Below are 19,165 nucleotides of genomic sequence, written 5' to 3'. Positions count from 1 at the left end.
GCAAATCAAAAAACATACATGGATTCACAAATTAAAAACTACAGGAAACACGAGATGGATGAACAACATAAAAAAGAAAGATGATCCAATAATGTAAAACAGACCAACAGAGAGTAGAATGATGGTGGTGGATGGGTCTACAGTGTAAACGACAACCAGGCTGGTTGGGGGTCTGGGGTCTGGGGTCTCACCTTGGGTGTGGTGGTCACTGCTGGGTTTGCTGGGACTGGACAGCTCTGACTGGATGTGGATCTGTTGGGCGAAGCTCCCCTGGATGACGGCCTGGACCTCCGGCCTCTGTAGCGGAAGCTTGCCATCACCTGGGTGGTGCCTTCAGGGAGGATGAACTTCTCCCGCAGCTCCAAGTTGGTCCTGCCCTTAGCTATGAAACGACACCTCGCATGAATACATGATGATACAGTAACAGGAATGGTGATGTGGTGATTTTGATGATGGTGATGTAAATTAACACTTCCTGCAGCACTTTTCCAATAATTTCATAGATTTCTAGAAATTTTAAATTTTGGTACTGATGATAAAGTTGGTTAACTACGTATATTAAAGGAAATCCAAACATGCTCTGCTACACTAATATCTGTGTGATGATAATAGAAATCTAGCAGCTGAACCACTTCACGCCACAGTATGGTAATGGTTATGATTTGGGGAAATGATTAGAAAAATGTGGACCAAATATTTGAAATGAATTAAATAAAAGCTAGAAATTTAATATAAGACAATGAAAATGAGACAATTGTGCAGGGTTGTATCTTATTACTATACTGTAGCACATGCCATTACTACAGTATTAACTAGTAGTGAAATGTGCTTAACTAGAAATGTGTTGGGGTAAAAGTGTTTTTAGATTTTTGTTTGTGCTCAAATCAAAAGCAGAAGAAACACAAACCTCACATTATAAAGAAAAACGTGCATTTCCAATCAGTTTAAAGGAAATAAAGAGAAAACACTGTTTATCTGTTGTGACCGTTGTGTATTGTAATGAGAACTTTGTCATTTTGGACAGTTAACAAAGGATTTTAATGTTTTTCAAATGTTTGCTGGTCAAGCAAACTTGAAAACCGCAAAAGAAGCTCCGCTCATGCCGAGAGAGAGAAACCAAGTCCTAAAAGGTGTCTCAGCGTGACGGCGGGCGTCGTGTCCCACACAAACTACTGCATGCATGAAAACCACTGGAGTGGAATGAGAGTGGAGCGCGAGCGGAGCCGGCTCATGAGAGTCCATTCACTCGTACACTGCAGGACCAACACAAGCAGCACGCACGCCGATGTGCAGGCACACATACCACTAGCGGTGGGGTCATGGAGCAAGGACAGAAAGTGTGAGATTTGCCAACCTAGAGGAGACTGAGTAATTGAAGAGTTTGATTCCGAGCGCAACATTTTGCTCCCGTGGTGGTGAACTAGGAGAAATCATAGCGAGATCAGCGGGAGGAAGGTTCAGCAGGAAGAAAAGGAAACTGGCGATTAATTCATCGAAAGAGAGAAGAATCTGTACATTCAAAGTGAATATGGTCCCTGAGGCTCCTCAAAGGCAGCGCCTGCAGCTGCTTGAGCTGGACCGGACGACTCACCTCGACAGGGGTCGTTCTTCACCAGGAACTCGTCCAGCGCCATCCAACCTCCTCCCACCCGCACCATCACAGTGCTGCGCAAAATTCGGACCAGACGGAGCTGCTGCGAGTCTCCGAACTGCGGCGACGGGAAGGAAAACAGAGTGGAGGAGTGTGAAAACGGGCAAGTAGAGCTGCGTCGCGGAGAAACTGTGCAACACTGGAAACCAGACGGGTGTTCACCATCGAACCAGTGCCAGTTAATTTGTTTGTTGTTATGTGTTCGCTGGTTTCTTTGTGTTTTAAAAGCTGCAAACGTTACACATTTCTGATTTCCTTTCCATGTTGCACAGTCGTCACCTTCAGACAAAACCCAAACAGGATTTAGACACAATATCAAGATTTAGTTTTCATTCTCAAAGACACACAAAATTACACAAGGATCAATCCAACTGGTTTCTTTCATTAGTGCGTGGTGGTGTGTTGGAATGTGAATGAACTTATTTCGCAATAATTAAATTTTGACTGAAACACTAAAACACTAGTGAGTGTGATTTTTCTCTTATATCCATTGTTAGATCATTATGTCTGGCTTCAGTCTGCTGCTGTTACTGCAGGTTGAGCCTGTGGGAAAGGAAGCGCATTAACAGAAGGCACGTCGTTAGACCACCAGGAGGCACTAGTGTATAACAATCAGCCCTCATTCATACGCATGCCATGGATATGGATGAGAAGTCAGCCAGTTGGATATGATCGCGGGCGTCGGCACGAGGACGATCACAGCTGCATGCTTCCCGTCCGGGACCACGTCACACAACAACCAAGCGGGCAAACAGCAATCTCCTGCAGTCCAGCACTGTGCTCCACTTTCTCTAGCACTACCACTCAAAAACGCAGGATGCATTGACACTGATGCAGATCCAATGCAGGTACAATAGCTCCAATGACACATCGAGAACAACATGAGGAATGGTTCACATCGTTTCTGTCTAATCCACCACAGCGTCACATTAAGACATGACCAAACACTGATGACACCTCCACTACGTGCCTATTATCTTATGATATCTCATCAACTGGGTATAAGAGCACTTATATGATTATCAGAATGATTTAATGCCACTGGTGGGTTAAGTGAGCAAATACATTAAAGGTGAGGATGATCTGGAGGAAAAAGAGGCACAAGAAACATCTTAAGAATAACCATTTACCAGAATACAGCTTTCCAAAACTGCAACGTGCAGGTGGGGGGAAAGATTTTGATTTTCTCTGTTTGCTATTGTCTCATCGCCGATTAGGGAGTCATGTAAGCAGTGAACCAGACCGAACTGTCAAAAGAATTATTTGTGGGATACGTCAATACAAACTACATATCAAACGTCCACTAAAGCCCCAGCAGAACCCCCCTCCCCCCGCCCCGACTGACACCTCCCAGCACTAAACGGAATCCAGCAAGCTTCAGAAAGCATGTGGCACATGAACCCGTGTCAGTAATGAACTTCACATTGCAACATGCAAATCATCAAGGCAAATTAATGCATTGGGTAAAGTGAAAGGAAAGGCTTCTCATTGGAATCAAGCCCGACTATGAAATTAATACAATAAACAGTGTCAGTTACACAGAGGTGTGTCAGCCAGTGATGCTGAAGCGCTGAAGGCAAGCACACAAAGAGAGAGAATATTCCCCAAACGTCCCAGCAGATGAATTTATGCCCATGGACCATTAAAAACTACGGGCTGGAATGGCACTGGCGTGTTTACATCGCCTTGTCTGAAACTCAAAAGCAGATTTAGAAAGGCTTTAAATCACTTCTAATGTTCTGACTGGCAGTGACCACAGATCACATCCTAGGCCGGTCTTCCCTGCGGATGAAATCACAGAGTACAGATTTTTTTGCTGCTTCTACTTCTGAGTTCCAGTCTGTGAACCATCAGCCAGAAATCCGCTTCGAGACAATTGACTGCAAAGCGAACATGATAAATGAAAAAAAGGGCGTAAGGCTTGATAAAGGCACAGACGGACAGAAGACAGGACACTGATATGTACCTGGTTTCCAAGGTAGAACTGAAGAACAATAAAAATAATGGCAGGTTAGAATACTGGCACTGCAGCACATTCACCACTTACCTCACCCAAGAATAAACACATGACATAGTGTAGTGAAACATCATATTTGGACTATTTGCTGGAAAAATGACATTAAACAAGCCCAACACACAATAATCTGCTTACCCGGTATTTGTTGGCACCGATTTGCTCCACTTGGAACCGTTTTGGACATTTGCACTTCGCCACCTGACGTGTAACCTACACACAGAGGGCGCGTGAGTCAAACAGGGTTCTGCCAGAACCGGTCCCGAGGCCGCGGCGCCGCGTTACCTCGTCTTCGATTTTGTCGGCGTCCGTCAGCGGCTTGTACGCGTCCTTGTTGGGGTGCAGCGCCGCCACGAACTCGTAGTAGTCGATGTAGCCGTCGCCGTCCCGGTCGAATATGTCGGCCACCGCGCTCATCTCCAGGCGGCTGGTGGGGAACTCTGTTGGAGACACGGTGAGCGTTACACAACGGACCTCCGGCCTCGGAGCGGGTCGGCGGCGAGCTCGTGCGCTTACTGGAGGAGAGGATGCCCTCGATGAACTCCTGCCGCGTCACCTTCCCGTCCTGGTCTTTGTCGATGCGGCGGAAAAAGTCCATGACGCGGGACTTCTTGTGGTTCATCCAGCGCATGTAGCGCTTCCTCCACACGTCGAAGTCGAAGTTGGCAAATTCCTTTAGCTACACAAAAAAAGGGTGACGTGAACGAACAGGGGCGCGAGCGCGTTAAGTCTGACGCGAGGGTCGTCGTGCGTTACCTCCTCCAGTCTGTCAAGGGCGTCGTTCAGCTTCCTCCTCCGGTCCAGAGCCAGCAGCCACACGTGCTGCCACTTGGTGACCAGCAGGTTGACCTGCGGGTTCTTGGTCTCGATGGGAGCCTGCGTTGCTGGCGCGTACATGGTTTGCGTGGGCGAGCGTTTTCCTGCAGGTCAAACCGAATGTTAGACGTTTGAATGACATCATTCCAGGTGCTGGAGGGTCCACTCAGCTACAGTGAGTCAACGCGAGGCCAGATGGCTCGGGTCATGAACTGCGAGGGATTATGGGATACCTACTTCCAGCTCTTCCTTTGTCAAGCACGGGGATCTGGGACTGGACTTGCGGCTCTGCAGCAGGCTTCCTCTTGTGTGTCTTTGTGATTTTGTCAACATCTGGTTGCTTCCTGGTCATTTCCTCCATGAATGCCTGCAGGAAACAGAAACGCGTGCGCTCAGTTAGTATCACAGATGTTACAACACTTCATATGACCATAGTTCCTATGCTATAATCCCTACCTGATGTTCTGCTATGAGACGTTTGACTTCCTCGATCTCCTGCGGCGGCGACTCCTTGTCCTTGTTGTTGAGGTTGGTCTCGGCCCACTGGAGCCAGGACAGCAGGTTCTCCAGCAGGTCCTGGGTAGCCAAGAGCTCCGTCAGAGCGGTAGCCAGTCGCTGCTGGTGCTGCCGGGCCCAAGCTTGCACCTGTAACACAACGCCCATAAACACATGTACAGTAGGTGTCTGTGACGGGACAGAGAGGCGTCTCCGCAGACATGCAGCTGTGAACGGACCTCTTCAAACCGAGCTTTGATGATGGTGTTCCAGTGTTTGATGGTCGTGATGGAGTCTGGATGGCAGATGCTCAGAATTGCCTCCCCCATACTGGCCGCTTTATTTAAAGCCACTCGCTTTTCTTCAAGTTTCTTCATGAACTCCTTTTGAAAAAAAAAACAAATTGGATTGGAAAATGGATTATCATTATTACCCTGAATGGGAAATAAGTCCTAACGCTTAGCAGTAACTTGCCTTGTGTTGTTCAATCAGTGCTTGCAGAGCCTCCTCGTCATCGGGGAGGCTGCCATGGAAACGCAGACTCTGCTCCGCCTCGGCCAGCCACTCCAGCAGTATGTGCACCGTGGAGTGGAACTCCTCAGCCTGCGGAGAACACACGCGCTTTGTCAGGCTCAAAGGCTTCACCCGGCGACTCCGTGCGTCGCGCCCGCTCCCCGACGGCGCCACGGCACCGGTGCCACAGTACCTGGCACAGCGCCTGCTCCAGCCGGGCCTGCTTGGACACAGAGAGGTTGCACACAGTCTCCCAGCGGGTGCCCAGCTCCTGCATTTGGACCTTGACCCAGGACGAGTCGTCGTGACTGCTCTCGATCAGCTCCCTCGCCGAGCGCTTGAGGGCCTGGACGCTGACCGTCCTCTTCCCCAGCTCCTTCTGGAAAACCTGCCGAGGACGTTCAATGAACAACAGCAATGAGGACTCGTGTGCTCGCGCGCTGATGCTGCAGCCAAAGTCTGATCCCATTGTTTACCTTATGGTTGTCTATCAGATTGAGAACCAGGTCTATGTCTCCATGCACTGGCTGGTCCTCAGCCAGCTGAGGCTCCACTCTGTACAACCAGTCGATGAGGGCCTGCAGAGCGTCTGTGAACTGTCCGGAGAACAGCAGAGCCTCCTCCAGCTTGTTTTGTCTGCAGCGAGAACAGATCATTCACCGTGAATGCGGAGCTACAGAACAGAGAAGCAGGTGTGTGGAGGTGTGCAGCGTCCCCACCTCTCTACAGACTTGCCACACACTGTGTCCCATTTGTCCCTCAGTTCACTCAGCATGTCGTCGAGCTTCTGTTTGTCATCCTGCAGGGACGTCTTGTCCTTCAGGGCCCGGCCTGTCCGAGCGGTGGTGTCGTACACCGAGTGTTTGCTGCCCACTGCTTTCTGGAACTCCTGTAATCACAATGTTTACAAGTTAATTCCCACAAACATTTAAGGAATTTCTCCGCGTTTATACGGAACCCCGAGCAAATCGTGACCCGTCTTAAGGGATTTTCCTCACAGTGCTGCGGGTGTATCAGATTGCTTTCTAATCTGCCAGTGTTTTTTGATTAAAAAGACAGTGTGGTGTGAGGCAAACAAAAAAAACGGGTCAAACCCCAAGAGATTAAAAGTATCCAAAAACAAAGTCACCCCTAATACATTTTGCTCCATCCCCGGATTATGGCAATCTCCCCCATATAACAGTGCCCAGACCACACGAGGGGTGGTTCAACACAAGCAAATGCACAACTAATGCTTTCTGCAGCCGCCGTAATTCCTGTAAACAGATTTCTGTATCTGCTCCCAACTGTGTGTGTGCAACACTCAAATACTGTAAACAGTAAATGTCCAGATGCAGACGTTGTTCCTGTTGATTGTGTCAAACGGTTCCTGTGTCACCTTGTGCTGCGTCAGCTGCGTCTTTATTTTGTCCGGATCGTTGGCAATTTCCACCTCCGAGTCCAGAGTCTTCTCCGATTCATCCAACCACTCCATCAGTTTCGTCCAAGTCTCATGGAACTAATGATAAAAACATGACACGTGATTTATTAAGTGCTGCGTAGTGTTCACATGATTAGGTTTTCAAGCTACAAGAGGCTGAGGAAACAGGCTTTCCAGAGCTTTTCGTTGCTAATAAATCCTAACATGGTGTCAGTTCGGATGCAGCAGCACCTGTTTGGCCCTTTTCCTGGCATCGTCCAGCTGACGGCCTCGTTCCACAGACCTCTGCACCAGCTTCTCCCAGCGGCCTTGCACGCTGATCAGCAGGTTCTTAATCAGGACCACGTCCTGCTTCTGGCTGAAATACTTCAGGTGCGTTCCCGTCTTGTCGAGCTCGATAATGTGGTCTCTGTGGGCGTTCACCTCGGTCACAAACATCTGCACGGAAACACAGGTTGTTGGTGTTGTAATATCACATAGAGTTTATAAGGCTGTGTTTGCTGCTCCTTGATAAACCGGATGCAGACAAAGGTGACGCAACGTTACCTTGTGCTCATCGATTTGAAACAGGATGGTCTCCAGTATGAGGGAGGCGGGAGAAACCATGTTGAGCGTCTGCTCAGCTTGAGTCAGCCAGTTGATGAAGTCCTGCAGGGAGTTGTGGAAGTCTGTGGCCATCGTCAAGGCTTCTTCCAGTTTCCCCTGCGGACACAAATCGAGGTCCATGCTTTTGACTGTTTTAAACTACTCAACACCTCTGTGTTACATCATACAACTGTGAAAACCAAGCATTAGTAATTATTGAGGGAAATAATGTAGTTGAGCTACACATGACCTCTGCCTAAACGGAGGAAGCTAGTGTCCCTGGAAAGGCTGGCGGTGGAGCCTGAATGAAGCGATGAGCTTTTAATTGAATGAGAGAAACGGTCACAGTGACTCCAGCGCCGAAAAACATCCGTCGGCTGCAGCCGAGGCCACTTACACGGGCTCATCACATGGCTGTAAACGCCGCGTTAATGACATTACCAAGCTGATGAGAGATAGTTTTAATAATATCCTGGGCCATGTTGAGAGCCTCGTCAAGAATAGAACTGTTGTCAGGGTTTTATCATTCGCAGGTTCTGTACGAGAACCACGTTTAGGGTCAAGACTCAAAATGAACCAGACTTCGTGTTCCTGGGAAGCGGACCAAAGGAAATAGACGGCAAAAGCAAGCGCTGAAGCATGAGGAGCTCCATATCTGGAGTGAGCTAAGTGAGTGAGGCACGCGTGATTTATGTTTCCTTCATGTAAAGTGATGACGTTTATTTATTCTAGCCACAAAAAAGAGAAAAGGTCCCTTTAACGGATGAACGTATTAAAAAGGTTGCACAGAAGGACAACAGAGTGAGGGCTCTTCACTGTGACAGACTGGGCTCCACACACTGACTGTGTTCACATCCTCCACCAGGAGCTCACTATGATAGAAGCTCTCAACAGGAGAGTCCAGTTGTGAATCACGGGGCTTAAAGCGATCAGTACCTTTCTTTCGGCCACCTTGCCCTGCACAGACTCCCACTTCTCCGTCAGGCTGGCGAGGTCGTGCTCCGTGTTGCTGTCTGGACCCTCGGGCACCATGACGAGCAGCTGGCGACCCTTGTTTAACAGCTCCTTGTACAGTTCCTCCCTCGCCTCCAGGGCGGAACACAACTCCTGCAATAAAGACCCACGCAGACATGGGGAGAGGGAGGCTTTCATCAAACAGACTGCATCACTGTTCCAGCCTGATCTACTCTCTACAGCGTTCAACGTGGATGCAATGAATTCGGCCCAATAAAGTCTACACAGTGTAATGGTTCTAATTAAATACACATTCTTGGTTCCATGAAATGTCACAACTGCTGCCTTCAGCGTCTCTATTAAAGGAAAGGAAAACAAAGAAAAGAAACATTCCCAAATTCATTATGGACAGACATCAACTAATCAATTTGAAACACTTTAAGGTCTTTGACTCGTTTTCTGCAGGGGAGGGATCAAGTAGTGAATTTTGCAGTGTCATTTAATTTTCACACTTCGCGTAAAACACAGAAACGCGCCGTCGTCTCCTTACAAGGCCGCCATCTGTACGCGGCCTTTCATATTGTTAAACACATACCAGATGGGCGTTAAGCTGCTCCCGGGCCGTGTCTGGTAAGCCTCCCACCGCCTTTGATGCCAACAGCTGACGTTCTGTGTCTTTCAGCCATTGCTGCATATCTTCTATCTCACCATGGAAACCCTGGGCCTACAACACAATACAACCTGAGTCAGGACAAAAGGTGTCACGCACACTCATTGTTAGCAAACTGTGGCTCGGAGAGGAGGATGTCTGAGTTATTAATTCGTTTTTCCTAATTTGTATTCATTAAGCTGCCAAAAGGCTGTCTATGGTATTCAGCAGGGTACATTCAAAAATAAAAAAATAAAAATAAAACTTTTAGTCAAAAGTGTTTTTGTTGTCAACTTTGAAAAATGTTCTTAACTTTTATTTTTATAAATCCTTGAAAACATGTCTCGAAAAAAAAAAAATCTAAATCCAGGATTTAAGCTATTTCTACTCCCCCTAATGAAAAGCTCCACCCCCACCCCAAATGTCAAAGTTATGAATAGGACCTCCACAGGATGCAATCACACTGAAGCAGGAGGAGAAAAGGGTCTGTCTTCTTTAATGTACGCTTGTAATAAACTCATAATAATCAACCACAGAGTGAAACTAAAACCTACTTATTACTTGTGTCCCGGCCGGTTCTCCTGTGATCCCATACCTGAAGCAGAGCACTTTCTAGTTGCTGCTTCCTCTGCTCCGTCTTCTCCAGGATAGTTTTCCACCTCTGGTTCAGGTTCTCCAGTTTACTCTGCAGACCAGAGGCTTCTTCTCCAGCGCTCGACTCCACCAGGTCGTTACCGGCTTTGTTCACAGCCTCCACTGTGGACTTATGAGCCAGCACATCGATCTGGAGAACCTGTAAAGACAAGGCAGGCGGAAACTGACTAACTCCTATTAATACTTGTAGTCCAGAGCTTTATTTTAAAGACAATAAACAGAGGAGGAGGAGGTTTGTTGTACATGGTGCTTGGCAAGCTCGATCTCGATGGCTTTGGGGTCTCCTCCAGCCTTCCTCTGTTCACTGAGCAGCTCCTCGGTGTGGCTCATCCAGGCCAGCAGCTCGTCCAGTGCGTGCTGGAATTGGCCCAGGGCCAGAAGGCCTCCCTCCAGTTTGTGCTGGATTAAAAACAGATTAAACCATTAGACACTGGCGAGTGGCGACACTTGGTAGCCACGCAGCAAACTGTTTTCCGGTACGACTTGGCGTCTGACCTGGCGGCCGATGACCTTCTCATCCAGGTTGTCCCACAGCATCTTGAGCTCAGACATGGGCTCCTGGATGGCGCAGCGCTCCCCCTCGTCCATGGCCTTCTTCAGCAGGAGGCCCGCTTGGTGGTTCAGACGCTCCATCTCAATCTGCAGCTGGTATGCCTCTCCTTTGAACTCCTGACAAAGCCAGCATGTACAGTTCAGCGGTGCGCTCCATCAGTCGGCGCGGGTACAGTGTACGAGCTCACGCGGACAATAGGGCTTTTTCCTCACAGCACATCAAAGCAACTGTGACTGGCTGCTTTACGGGGATGTTAAAGAGCCTTTGTACCCACGCACATACACAGCTGACATGACGGAGCTGCACGAGCATTAAACAGTTAAACCACTGCAGGAATTAATCGCCTCGCACAGAAAAGCAGGACTGTACCTTGAGTTCAGCAATCTGCTGCTTGACAGTTTCCAGGTCTGTGCCTACAGGCGGCATCGAATCCAGTTTGCCCTCCAGGATATCCACCCAGTCAAACATACCCTGTGTACAATGAGGGCAACCATTGTCACTGAGTGAAAAGAGCAGCTAAGAGACAGAGTCATGTTTCACATTTACTGTAGCATCACGCCATGCGATAATTCTTCCAGTAAATGTTTGGTGAATTTTGTAAGGTGAATAATGACACAAACAAGATAAAAATTTAAATCAAAGCAGCTGCAGAAGAAGTAGTCGAAAAGTTGAGTGTGTCAGTCGAAGCTTCTTAAAATACCTGCAGGCCGTCTTGAAACTGCACCGCGGCCTGCATGGCCTCCTCCAGCCGCTCGACTCGCTCCTTCCACGTCTTATCCAGATTCTCCCACGATGAATTCACCTGGAGAAACAAGCTGGGTTGTTCACTGTGTGTTCACCACACGCGGGCAAGGAAATCTAACACACAGCCAGCGCTGAAGGGAAATGTAGACTCCGTTACCTCATCCAGACTCTTCTTTATCACGGGCTTGTCGGGTTCACCGCAGGCAGCTAGGAGCTCCGCGCCCTGGTGTCGAACCACATCCAGCTCTTCCTGGAGCCCGTCAATCTCCTCCTTGAATCCCTGCAGAACAAAGCACCAGCTTTAAAGGTCCCCATCCGTTCTTCTCCCCCAAAACCCGCGAATCCGTCTTACTCTACCTCCACAAACTCCTGCTGCTGTTTGACCACGGACGGGTCCACTCCGGGCTCCTCCAGTTCCCTCAGCAGGTCCTGGCTGTCTTTGATGGTGACGATGAGTGCGCAGTGGTCGCACCAGAACTTGTCTGCCAGGTCCATCACGTCCAACAGCTTGGCCTCCCGCTCCTCCAATAAGGCCTGGATGTCGTTCCACAGGAAGACCATCTGGTCCAGCTTGTCTTGAACAGCTGGTGGGAAATAAATACAAAATAGAACAAATTTATCCATCACTGTTGAACTTTTAATTCTATTGTTGGACCGTTACGTTTACGCATTTAATAAAATAATAAGCACATGACTTATTTTACACACCTTTTGCAGAAATGTCTTTGTCCGCGCCCTCAGAGCGAGCAATCATCTCCTCGCCCCGCTGCTTCAGCGTCTCATAGGAAGGCTGCAGCTTCTCCAGATCCACAGAGACCGCCTTATTCTCAGCAATCTGCTCCTTGATCTTCTCCACCTCCACTGAGATGGACGGAGGCTGACGCAGGCGCTCGGCGATGCGTTCCAGGGATTCCAGCATGGGGTCAATTTTGTCATGAAACTGGTAAAAAACAAATGGGGAGGGTGGAAGGTGTTTATTAAGTTATGTCATTCTGTTTATTATCATTTGATTTCATGTTCTGCCCACCTGTGTGGACTTGGAGATGGCTTCATCCAGCGTGGCAGCTCTCTGCTTCACGTCCGCCTTGAGTCCGGTGTAGAGCTGGTCGCTGGTGGTGTACTTCTCTCTGATGGGCGCTCCCTCCACTGGGCTGAGCTCAAGCAGCTGAGGCCCCGTTTTGTTCATCTTGTCAATGTGGGGCTTGTGCTCAGCGATCAGCTCTCTCATTTCCTGCAGAACACATTACACGTGTGGTTTGGACTTTTATCGCGTGGATCGAAGCGTGGCCTGGATGAGGCTCCTCACCCTGAGCTCCTCTTGCTGCTGCCGAAGCATGTCGTACTCGATGGCAGGCGGGGGCAGCTGGCTGAAGGTGCGTAAGGTTTCCTGAAGCCACGGCCACATCTCCTCATAGGTCTCCCAGAACTGGCTGGCCAGAGACTGAGCTCGCTCCAGCTGCAGGCAGCGCTCCGAGTTCAGCTGACTGACAGCGGCGTACTTCTCCAACAGACTCTGACTCTTGGCCTGATGGAAAACCAAGATGCTTAAACTTCAGTCATGCTTTTACACTCTTATATCGAACAACTGGATGTTCCACCTCGAAGGGAAAATCACCTTCAAGATTTCCTTCTCCTCTGGGTTTTTGTTGTTCATGACGGCCTTTCCAGTTTTCACTATCTCATCGACAGCATCTTTGTGCCTCATGATGTCCATGGAGAAAGCCTGTAAAACGAGCAGCTGGGCGTCACACAACAACCTGTGCACGCAGCGTACTGTTTGTTTCACAAGACACGGCGAAATGGGCCGACCTTCTGCGCTTGGAGCTGAGCAGTGGTTTGGTCCTGCTCCAGTCTGATTTCCCCCATCGACAGCAACTTCCTCTCTGCCTCGCTGAGCCAGGCCAGCTCAGAGTCGGCTGCCTGTTCGAACTAGACGCGAACAAAAGCACCCGAACTTTGACGCTTCCTCGTGGAACGTCTTCATTACTTAAACTACCGCACGAGAGAGACTCACCTGCTGGGACTTGAGCATGTCTGTGTTGATCTTGTCGACCTGCTGGGTGACGGTGTCAGCCACGGCTCGGTACCGCTCATTGTCCTGGGTCACCAGCCTGTCCAGAGCCTCGCGGGCGTGCCAGGGGATCAGATCCAGGAGGGAACTGCTCAGCTCATTCAGCTTGTCCATCAAAGGCTTTCGCTCTTTGGTCTCTTTCAACAAGGCCTTGACAAATTTACACAGCAAACAGAAATCGGTGTATAAATACAAACCCTTTAGTGCCGAGTACAGCTTTTGTGGCCGTCAGATTTACCTTCTGCCTGCTTTGTGTGTGAATGAGCTGTTCACCCACTGGCTCCTGACCAGCAAAAGCGCTGATGTCAGCCTCTGCTTTCTCTAACCAGGAGCTCAGGTCCTCATGCGTATGTTGCAGCTTAGAAGAGAGACCCAAGACACGCTCCAGGGTCTTCAAGACGTTGTCACTGATTGAGTTGATCTCAGCATATTTGCTTTTTATACCATCCAGTTTGCCTTGGATAACAACCACCTCGTCACCTAAAAAAAGAAAGCGGCCTGTTAGTTTCCTACTAAGAAGTGTTTGGCTGCAGTCGAACTGCTCTTGCACAGAGGTTAGTGTTTGCAGAGGACGTGCCTGTTGTCTGTTTCAGTAGCTTCATCCCATTAGAGATGGCTTGGTCAACATCCTTCTTCTTCAGCTCAATATCTCTTTGTAGCGTCTGAGGAGAACAAACGCAGCCTTAGAAACTCACTGGGCGGCAGGAATCGTTCCGCGATAAACAATTAACAAAACGATGGCTAAAATAAAACCAAAATGAATGAAATGGGATCGGAGGAAATCAGAGTCAAAATGCTTGGCCTGAGGAGGAGCGTGTACCCGCTGTTCTGCCAGCTGCTTTTCCAGAGCATCTATTTTGCAGTCCTCCACAGAGGCTCCGCTGAGCCGCGGGTGCACCTCGTTGAGCCAGTTCATCAGGGCCACTTCGTCTTCTCCGAACAGCTGGGCGTTGGCCAGCGCCTGCTGCAGCATCTCGCCTTTCCTCCTGCATCGCTCCTGGAGCTCGATGTAGCCGCCTTGGGTGGCGTCCAGCTTGGACTGGACGAACTGCCTGTCGTCCGCTGAGCTCATCGTTTTGAGCATCTGACCCGCACTGACAGCCTGAAACAGGTCTTTACTGTGACTCATGACCTCCTCCTCTAAGGCCTGACCGCAGGGATGGAAAACCAAGGAAGTATGGCACAAAACAAACACAAAAACACCACAAACTGAAATTTAACAAAACGGTGAAATGAGAAATAATAAAAGAAAGAATAAAACTGAACATATGTGACTGAACACAGTGATGATGTCAGGCGACAGGTGTTAGGGTACCTTATGCTGAGAGATCTGATCCTCCAGTTTATTGGTCTTGGTACCGATGGGCTCAGAGTTGGACAGGTGTTTCTCTGTGGCAGCGAGCCACTCACTCAGAGGCTCCACAGCCTCGTGGAACTGCTGACTGACCACTAAGATGCTCTCCAGTTGCTTGTGCCTGCCGGAGGCAAAGACGTGTTACAGTTTGATTGTTGCGTCCATGCTATGAACTGTGGACCGACCACCTTAACTGAGCGTCCATTTCATTTGTACAAACCTGTTTTCAGCCTTCTTCAGCAGACTGTCCCACCTCTGCCCCAGGCATTCGATCTCTTTCGAGACCTTCTCCTTATCCACGGACTCTGCCAGCTCTGCAACCTTCCCTCCCTCCTTCTTTATCAGCTCCACTGTTGGCTTTCGGTCATTCAGCAGCCTCTGTAAAAGCTGTCACAGGAAAAAAATAGGAGAGTCATTCTTACAACAGGAAGAGTTTTGGGGTAAAAACAGTAACAAATCAAGTGTCCATTAAAATAATTGCTCAGTGTAGGTCACTCCTGTTTAATGATGGGTGTCAATTAGTTAAAATGTTTGCGTATTTTCTAGCCTGGAAGTGCAAAGACTGTGTTCACACGCTTGTACCACACACCTTCTGCTCTTGTATCTGTGCCTTGACCACTTTAAACTCAGCAGAGGGAGGTTTCTGATTGGCCACCAGCTCCTCTGTATCGCTCAACCAGCTGAGCAGCGACTCCAAGGCGTCCTGGAACCTCCCACAATGCAACAGGGCCTCGTGCAGCTGGGCCGAGCGCTCAGCAATCTGCAGACCACATAGTAAATATAGACGTCATGTGTTTTGTAGGGCAACTTAAACACAGTACCTCATCAAAGACAAGACTGTGGAAAACAAGAACAAATGAGACGTTATTCTAATATTTAGAAGAATATTAAGAAGAAATATCTTGTTGTTAGGCAACATGAACCTGTCCAACTGGTGGAGGATAAGAAATAACCTTTTTATTAAGAGTATTCCACTTTGTGTTAACACCCTCCAGGTCATCGTCGAGCTTCTTGGTGCTTGAGCCTTTGGCAGCGTTTTGGACCAGACCGTGGCCGAGGGACATGATGTCCTGAAGCTGTGTCTGCAGTGGATCAATCTCCTCTTTCTGAAAAGCCTAAAGACAAATGAAATCAGAATTAACCATTAAACCTTCTGTCCAAATAATTCATTTAATCTAAACTTTTTCTTGTTAACAGTCTAAATTACAATATCGCTCTCTGTGATGAACCATTGCGTTCTGAGATATTTTCAAAAGCTCTATAAATAGAGTCGGATCATCTGCTTTAAAAAAGGAAAGCAGTTCAAACAAAGCCAGGGACTGTCCACGCCACGATGAAGCACTGCCACAACATAAATTCAAGTTTGTGCTAAAGTCCCACCGACATAAATTTTTCTGTAACCAGTCAGCAGCTTCTAAAATGGGAGAGCATGGCTTACAGTTAAAGGGCAGCTGTGAACAATAGACACAGACACACACCCAAGCCCGTATCCCATAACCACTCCTCTAAAGCAGCTACATGTGGGCACCTGTGGGGAGAAGTGGCCCATGGGTCCTGCTTCAGGACACATGGCGATGGCGTTCAGTAAGGCCTCTATTTCGTGCTCCTCTGCATGTAAACCTTTAGGCAGACAGGCTTCCACTGACTGCAGGAACTCCTCCAGCTCCTCCATGCTGTACGTGGACGCTCCCGGCTGCACGGCGCACGCGTCCGTCTGCTGGTGGGTCTTCATAGGTAGAGTTACAGAGTTTCCGTAAGTCTCAGGCTGCGTCATTACCGCACTGACCAACTCCGGCGATGACACATCCTCCAACAGCTCGGCAGTGGACAGCTCATCATAGTCTGTTAGAGTCCTTGAACGCCACATAGAGCTGCTTTGAACTCTGGAGGAAGTTGTGGGGTGTTTGTACTCTCCATTGCCCAGAGTGTCGCTTTCGTGCAGCCCAGCCACACCGGATTCAGCTGTCCGTGACTCCTGGACCAAGCCGCTACTGTGATAAATGGACTGGTTTTCTCTAGCAGGCGTGAAGGGAAACTCATCCTGTCCTGAGCTGAGCGACCGCAAAGTTTTGAGGTCCCCGGACGTATGCATGGCCTCTGACGAGGACAGGCTCCTGGTACCGGGCCCTGCTCGTCTGTGGGCTCGGTGAGCATGCCGGTCTCTTTCCACGGTGGGACTATAAAGACCCGAGTCCTCTTCGGATGTCAGTGAGCTGGTCATGCTCTGCATCCTCTTGTCAACGATCAGCCCCGGCCTCTCCATACTCCCAGAGCACAAGGTTCCACTGCGGCTGGCGTACTCGGCCAGGTTAGTGGGCGCAAAGGTCCGCCACGACCTTCGGTGGTGATGGTCCTTCTTCTCCCCCCCGTGGTGTCGCGACTTGGGCAAAACCGCATCAGTCGCCCTGACCACGTTCCCATTGAGTTTGAGTCCGTCGTAAACCGCGCGCTCGGCAAGCAGGGCAGGTTTCTGGGTTCGGAGCTCAAATGAACTGGAAGCAGCGAGGACTCCGTTTCCGCACAGGCTGCTGAGGTCTAATGTGCGGTGTGTGTAAGGCAGGGTGCCCGTGAAGTGACGGGAAGAAAGGCTGCCCTTAGAGCCCGAGTCGATCTGCTCATTCAGCCGCACGGTGTCATAAATGGATCTCTGGGGCACGTAGCAGTCGTCAATGTTCAGGTCCTCCTCCTCCCCCTTCCCCACACAGGAAGGGTTTTGTCTGAGGCAGTCGGGCCTGCTCAGTGGTTTTCCCATGCTAAAACAATTGTCACTACTGCCTACAAGGCAAAGATTAGGGATGTAGTTAAATCCTTGGAGGTATATGATATGGTCCACACTGGTAATTTAAAAAGGAGCATACAGTGACCAACAGATACCAGAAGCAACTGTGTGCAAAATAATATTCTAAAACGATATAAGTTAGAAAATAAATATTAAATTTCTCTACTTGTTTTTAAAAAAAATCTGTTGTACACCTTTTACGGGAAACTGTCTTTTAAAAGGTATCATGGACAAAAACTGATCCAGCTTTGAAAAAATAAAAAAAGTCTAAAAATATAAATATGTGAAGCAACATTAAAAAATACAAAACATACGCCAGGTGAAATGTAAAACCATTCTCTCAATACAGTGACTTATCCCGCAAGAATAAGCTGGTAGGTTCCTCTTCACAAAGCCAGAACTTGATCCCCAGTCCTTTGGTCCAAAGTGCTTTTTCCCCCCTTAAACCCTCGCCGCATCCGCACGAGGCTGAGGAGAACGTCCAGTGCAAAATAAAAAATATTCCCAGACAAATCCAGGAGGCTCCGCCACAAGCTGCCCCCGGCTGCGGAGAGAGCTGGTGCTCGTGGATAAACAAAAAAGCCTGGCCTTTCAGTCTCACCGCTCGCCTCGCACTGACAGACACCCTCCTGGCAGAAGGCTCCGGGCCCCGCCCCCGCTCATTATTCCGCCAACATCTGCCACAGCTCCCATTTGTCCTCGGAGCCACTCCGGCGCATGTTGATTGGTGGACGCGTGACCCTTTTCTTTCTGATCCCCCCCCTATGTCTGCGTGACGTGTGACTTCACTTGTGAGCCGTCTCCTGCATTCTGACACACTGGTTCCTTTTCCTCAGTGACTGAAGGAATGGGGAGGGCGCCAGCCTCCCTACAGTACTTCCCACACGCCAAAAAAACCTCTAGACCGGCAGGCAACGGCAGCTCCCACTCTGATGACATCACACCGTACCGTAATAGATACGCATTCTTTTCTTTTTTCTCTGGACGGTTGCTGTGGACCCTGCAGATATTCTTAATTACTGTGGAATGCTGAGGGAGGCGCAGGTCCCAGGTAATTTAACACCGGTGACGCTGCCAAGTGCATGAAGGGGCTTTTTATGTCCGGCGAACAAGAGGGAGGGAGATAATGAAAGGAATTTATTTGGTTTCCTGGATGGTTCGTACCACGGAAGCTCAATACGGAGCGAATCAATCTCGGCCTCTTCTGATTTTCTGAAAACTGATTCTCAGCTAACAGTAAAACTTTGAGTGAAGGGAAGGAGCACAAATCAGTCAAACAACAGAACAGCCTACGATGTAAGGCTTGAATCACAAACCAGCTTTCAACCTTTCATTTGAGTTTCACTGTATCAAAGTTCTGACTTCACTTTTAAAGCTTCTGAATGCTCGGCTAAAGCACTTTCTACTGTTTGTGGCAGTGAGTAGGAAATACTACACGGTCAGAGTGACACTCTCGCAGACGACCTTAAACAACTGGGTTCACTATGATTCAGAAGGCTGCGATTCCTCTTCTAACTGCAGGACACGCTGATGTAATGTCTGAACGGGGGGAAGAGACGCCCACGTCGACCCCCAGCGGTGTTGAGTCACGGCTGTACGTGCACCAGGACACTCCGTCATGCTCGTGTGAAAAACAAGGGTAAACACTCCAAGTCGGGAGCGTCTCGTTCAGACCTCGGCCTAAAATGGTAACAGCACGAGGAGGACGAACCCAAGAGCCGTCTGCCTTTGTTTATTACGTTCACTACCTGCCAACAAAGGCCACTCACCTACAGCTACAGGACAAGACTCCGCTCGGCTGAATATGAAACAGAATATGACACGATCGTGTAATGTTTTCGTGCTGCACCGCGGCTCGGCTTTAAGCCTCGATACAAATGGGAACAAAGGGGATTTTCCACTGGCAGCTGAGG

General features: G+C 49.0%; 1 protein-coding gene across 30 annotated transcripts in view; it reads right to left on the bottom strand.

Moving 5' to 3' along the window:
- dst (dystonin) overlaps positions 1–19,165 on the bottom strand; it is a 73,755-nt gene that overhangs the window by 1,915 nt on the left and 52,675 nt on the right. For 20 of the 30 annotated variants that reach the window (XM_055502249.1, XM_055502248.1, XM_055502256.1 and 17 more), the window contains 41 exons: positions 15,427–15,588; positions 15,063–15,233; positions 14,694–14,860; positions 14,435–14,594; positions 13,940–14,266; positions 13,697–13,781; positions 13,358–13,599; positions 13,063–13,269; positions 12,858–12,977; positions 12,664–12,771; positions 12,355–12,573; positions 12,076–12,279; positions 11,757–11,988; positions 11,406–11,632; positions 11,206–11,328; positions 11,005–11,106; positions 10,674–10,775; positions 10,247–10,420; positions 9,995–10,150; positions 9,693–9,890; positions 9,044–9,172; positions 8,431–8,601; positions 7,456–7,611; positions 7,141–7,347; positions 6,868–6,987; positions 6,209–6,378; positions 5,966–6,125; positions 5,683–5,877; positions 5,451–5,579; positions 5,216–5,359; positions 4,938–5,126; positions 4,719–4,848; positions 4,422–4,585; positions 4,182–4,344; positions 3,951–4,105; positions 3,804–3,878; positions 3,618–3,635; positions 2,782–2,898; positions 1,592–1,709; positions 1,304–1,420; positions 192–382 (listed from right to left, as the gene is read on the bottom strand). In XM_055502249.1, the coding sequence (XP_055358224.1) occupies positions 192–382; positions 1,304–1,420; positions 1,592–1,709; positions 2,782–2,898; positions 3,618–3,635; positions 3,804–3,878; positions 3,951–4,105; positions 4,182–4,344; positions 4,422–4,585; positions 4,719–4,848; positions 4,938–5,126; positions 5,216–5,359; positions 5,451–5,579; positions 5,683–5,877; positions 5,966–6,125; positions 6,209–6,378; positions 6,868–6,987; positions 7,141–7,347; positions 7,456–7,611; positions 8,431–8,601; positions 9,044–9,172; positions 9,693–9,890; positions 9,995–10,150; positions 10,247–10,420; positions 10,674–10,775; positions 11,005–11,106; positions 11,206–11,328; positions 11,406–11,632; positions 11,757–11,988; positions 12,076–12,279; positions 12,355–12,573; positions 12,664–12,771; positions 12,858–12,977; positions 13,063–13,269; positions 13,358–13,599; positions 13,697–13,781; positions 13,940–14,266; positions 14,435–14,594; positions 14,694–14,860; positions 15,063–15,233; positions 15,427–15,588 (6,504 nt within the window). The remainder of the gene's footprint in view (positions 1–191; positions 383–1,303; positions 1,421–1,591; positions 1,710–2,781; positions 2,899–3,617; positions 3,636–3,803; positions 3,879–3,950; positions 4,106–4,181; positions 4,345–4,421; positions 4,586–4,718; positions 4,849–4,937; positions 5,127–5,215; positions 5,360–5,450; positions 5,580–5,682; positions 5,878–5,965; positions 6,126–6,208; positions 6,379–6,867; positions 6,988–7,140; positions 7,348–7,455; positions 7,612–8,430; positions 8,602–9,043; positions 9,173–9,692; positions 9,891–9,994; positions 10,151–10,246; positions 10,421–10,673; positions 10,776–11,004; positions 11,107–11,205; positions 11,329–11,405; positions 11,633–11,756; positions 11,989–12,075; positions 12,280–12,354; positions 12,574–12,663; positions 12,772–12,857; positions 12,978–13,062; positions 13,270–13,357; positions 13,600–13,696; positions 13,782–13,939; positions 14,267–14,434; positions 14,595–14,693; positions 14,861–15,062; positions 15,234–15,426; positions 15,589–19,165) is intronic. The other 10 variants (XM_055502262.1, XM_055502263.1, XM_029175959.3 and 7 more) reach the window with 7 other exon arrangements.

Source organism: Betta splendens, chromosome 15 (genome assembly GCF_900634795.4).
Source record: "Betta splendens chromosome 15, fBetSpl5.4, whole genome shotgun sequence".
NCBI classification, from domain to species: domain Eukaryota; kingdom Metazoa; phylum Chordata; class Actinopteri; order Anabantiformes; family Osphronemidae; genus Betta; species Betta splendens.
The sequence above is the reverse complement of the archived record's forward strand: the minus strand, read 5'-3'. Positions and strand labels throughout refer to the sequence as shown.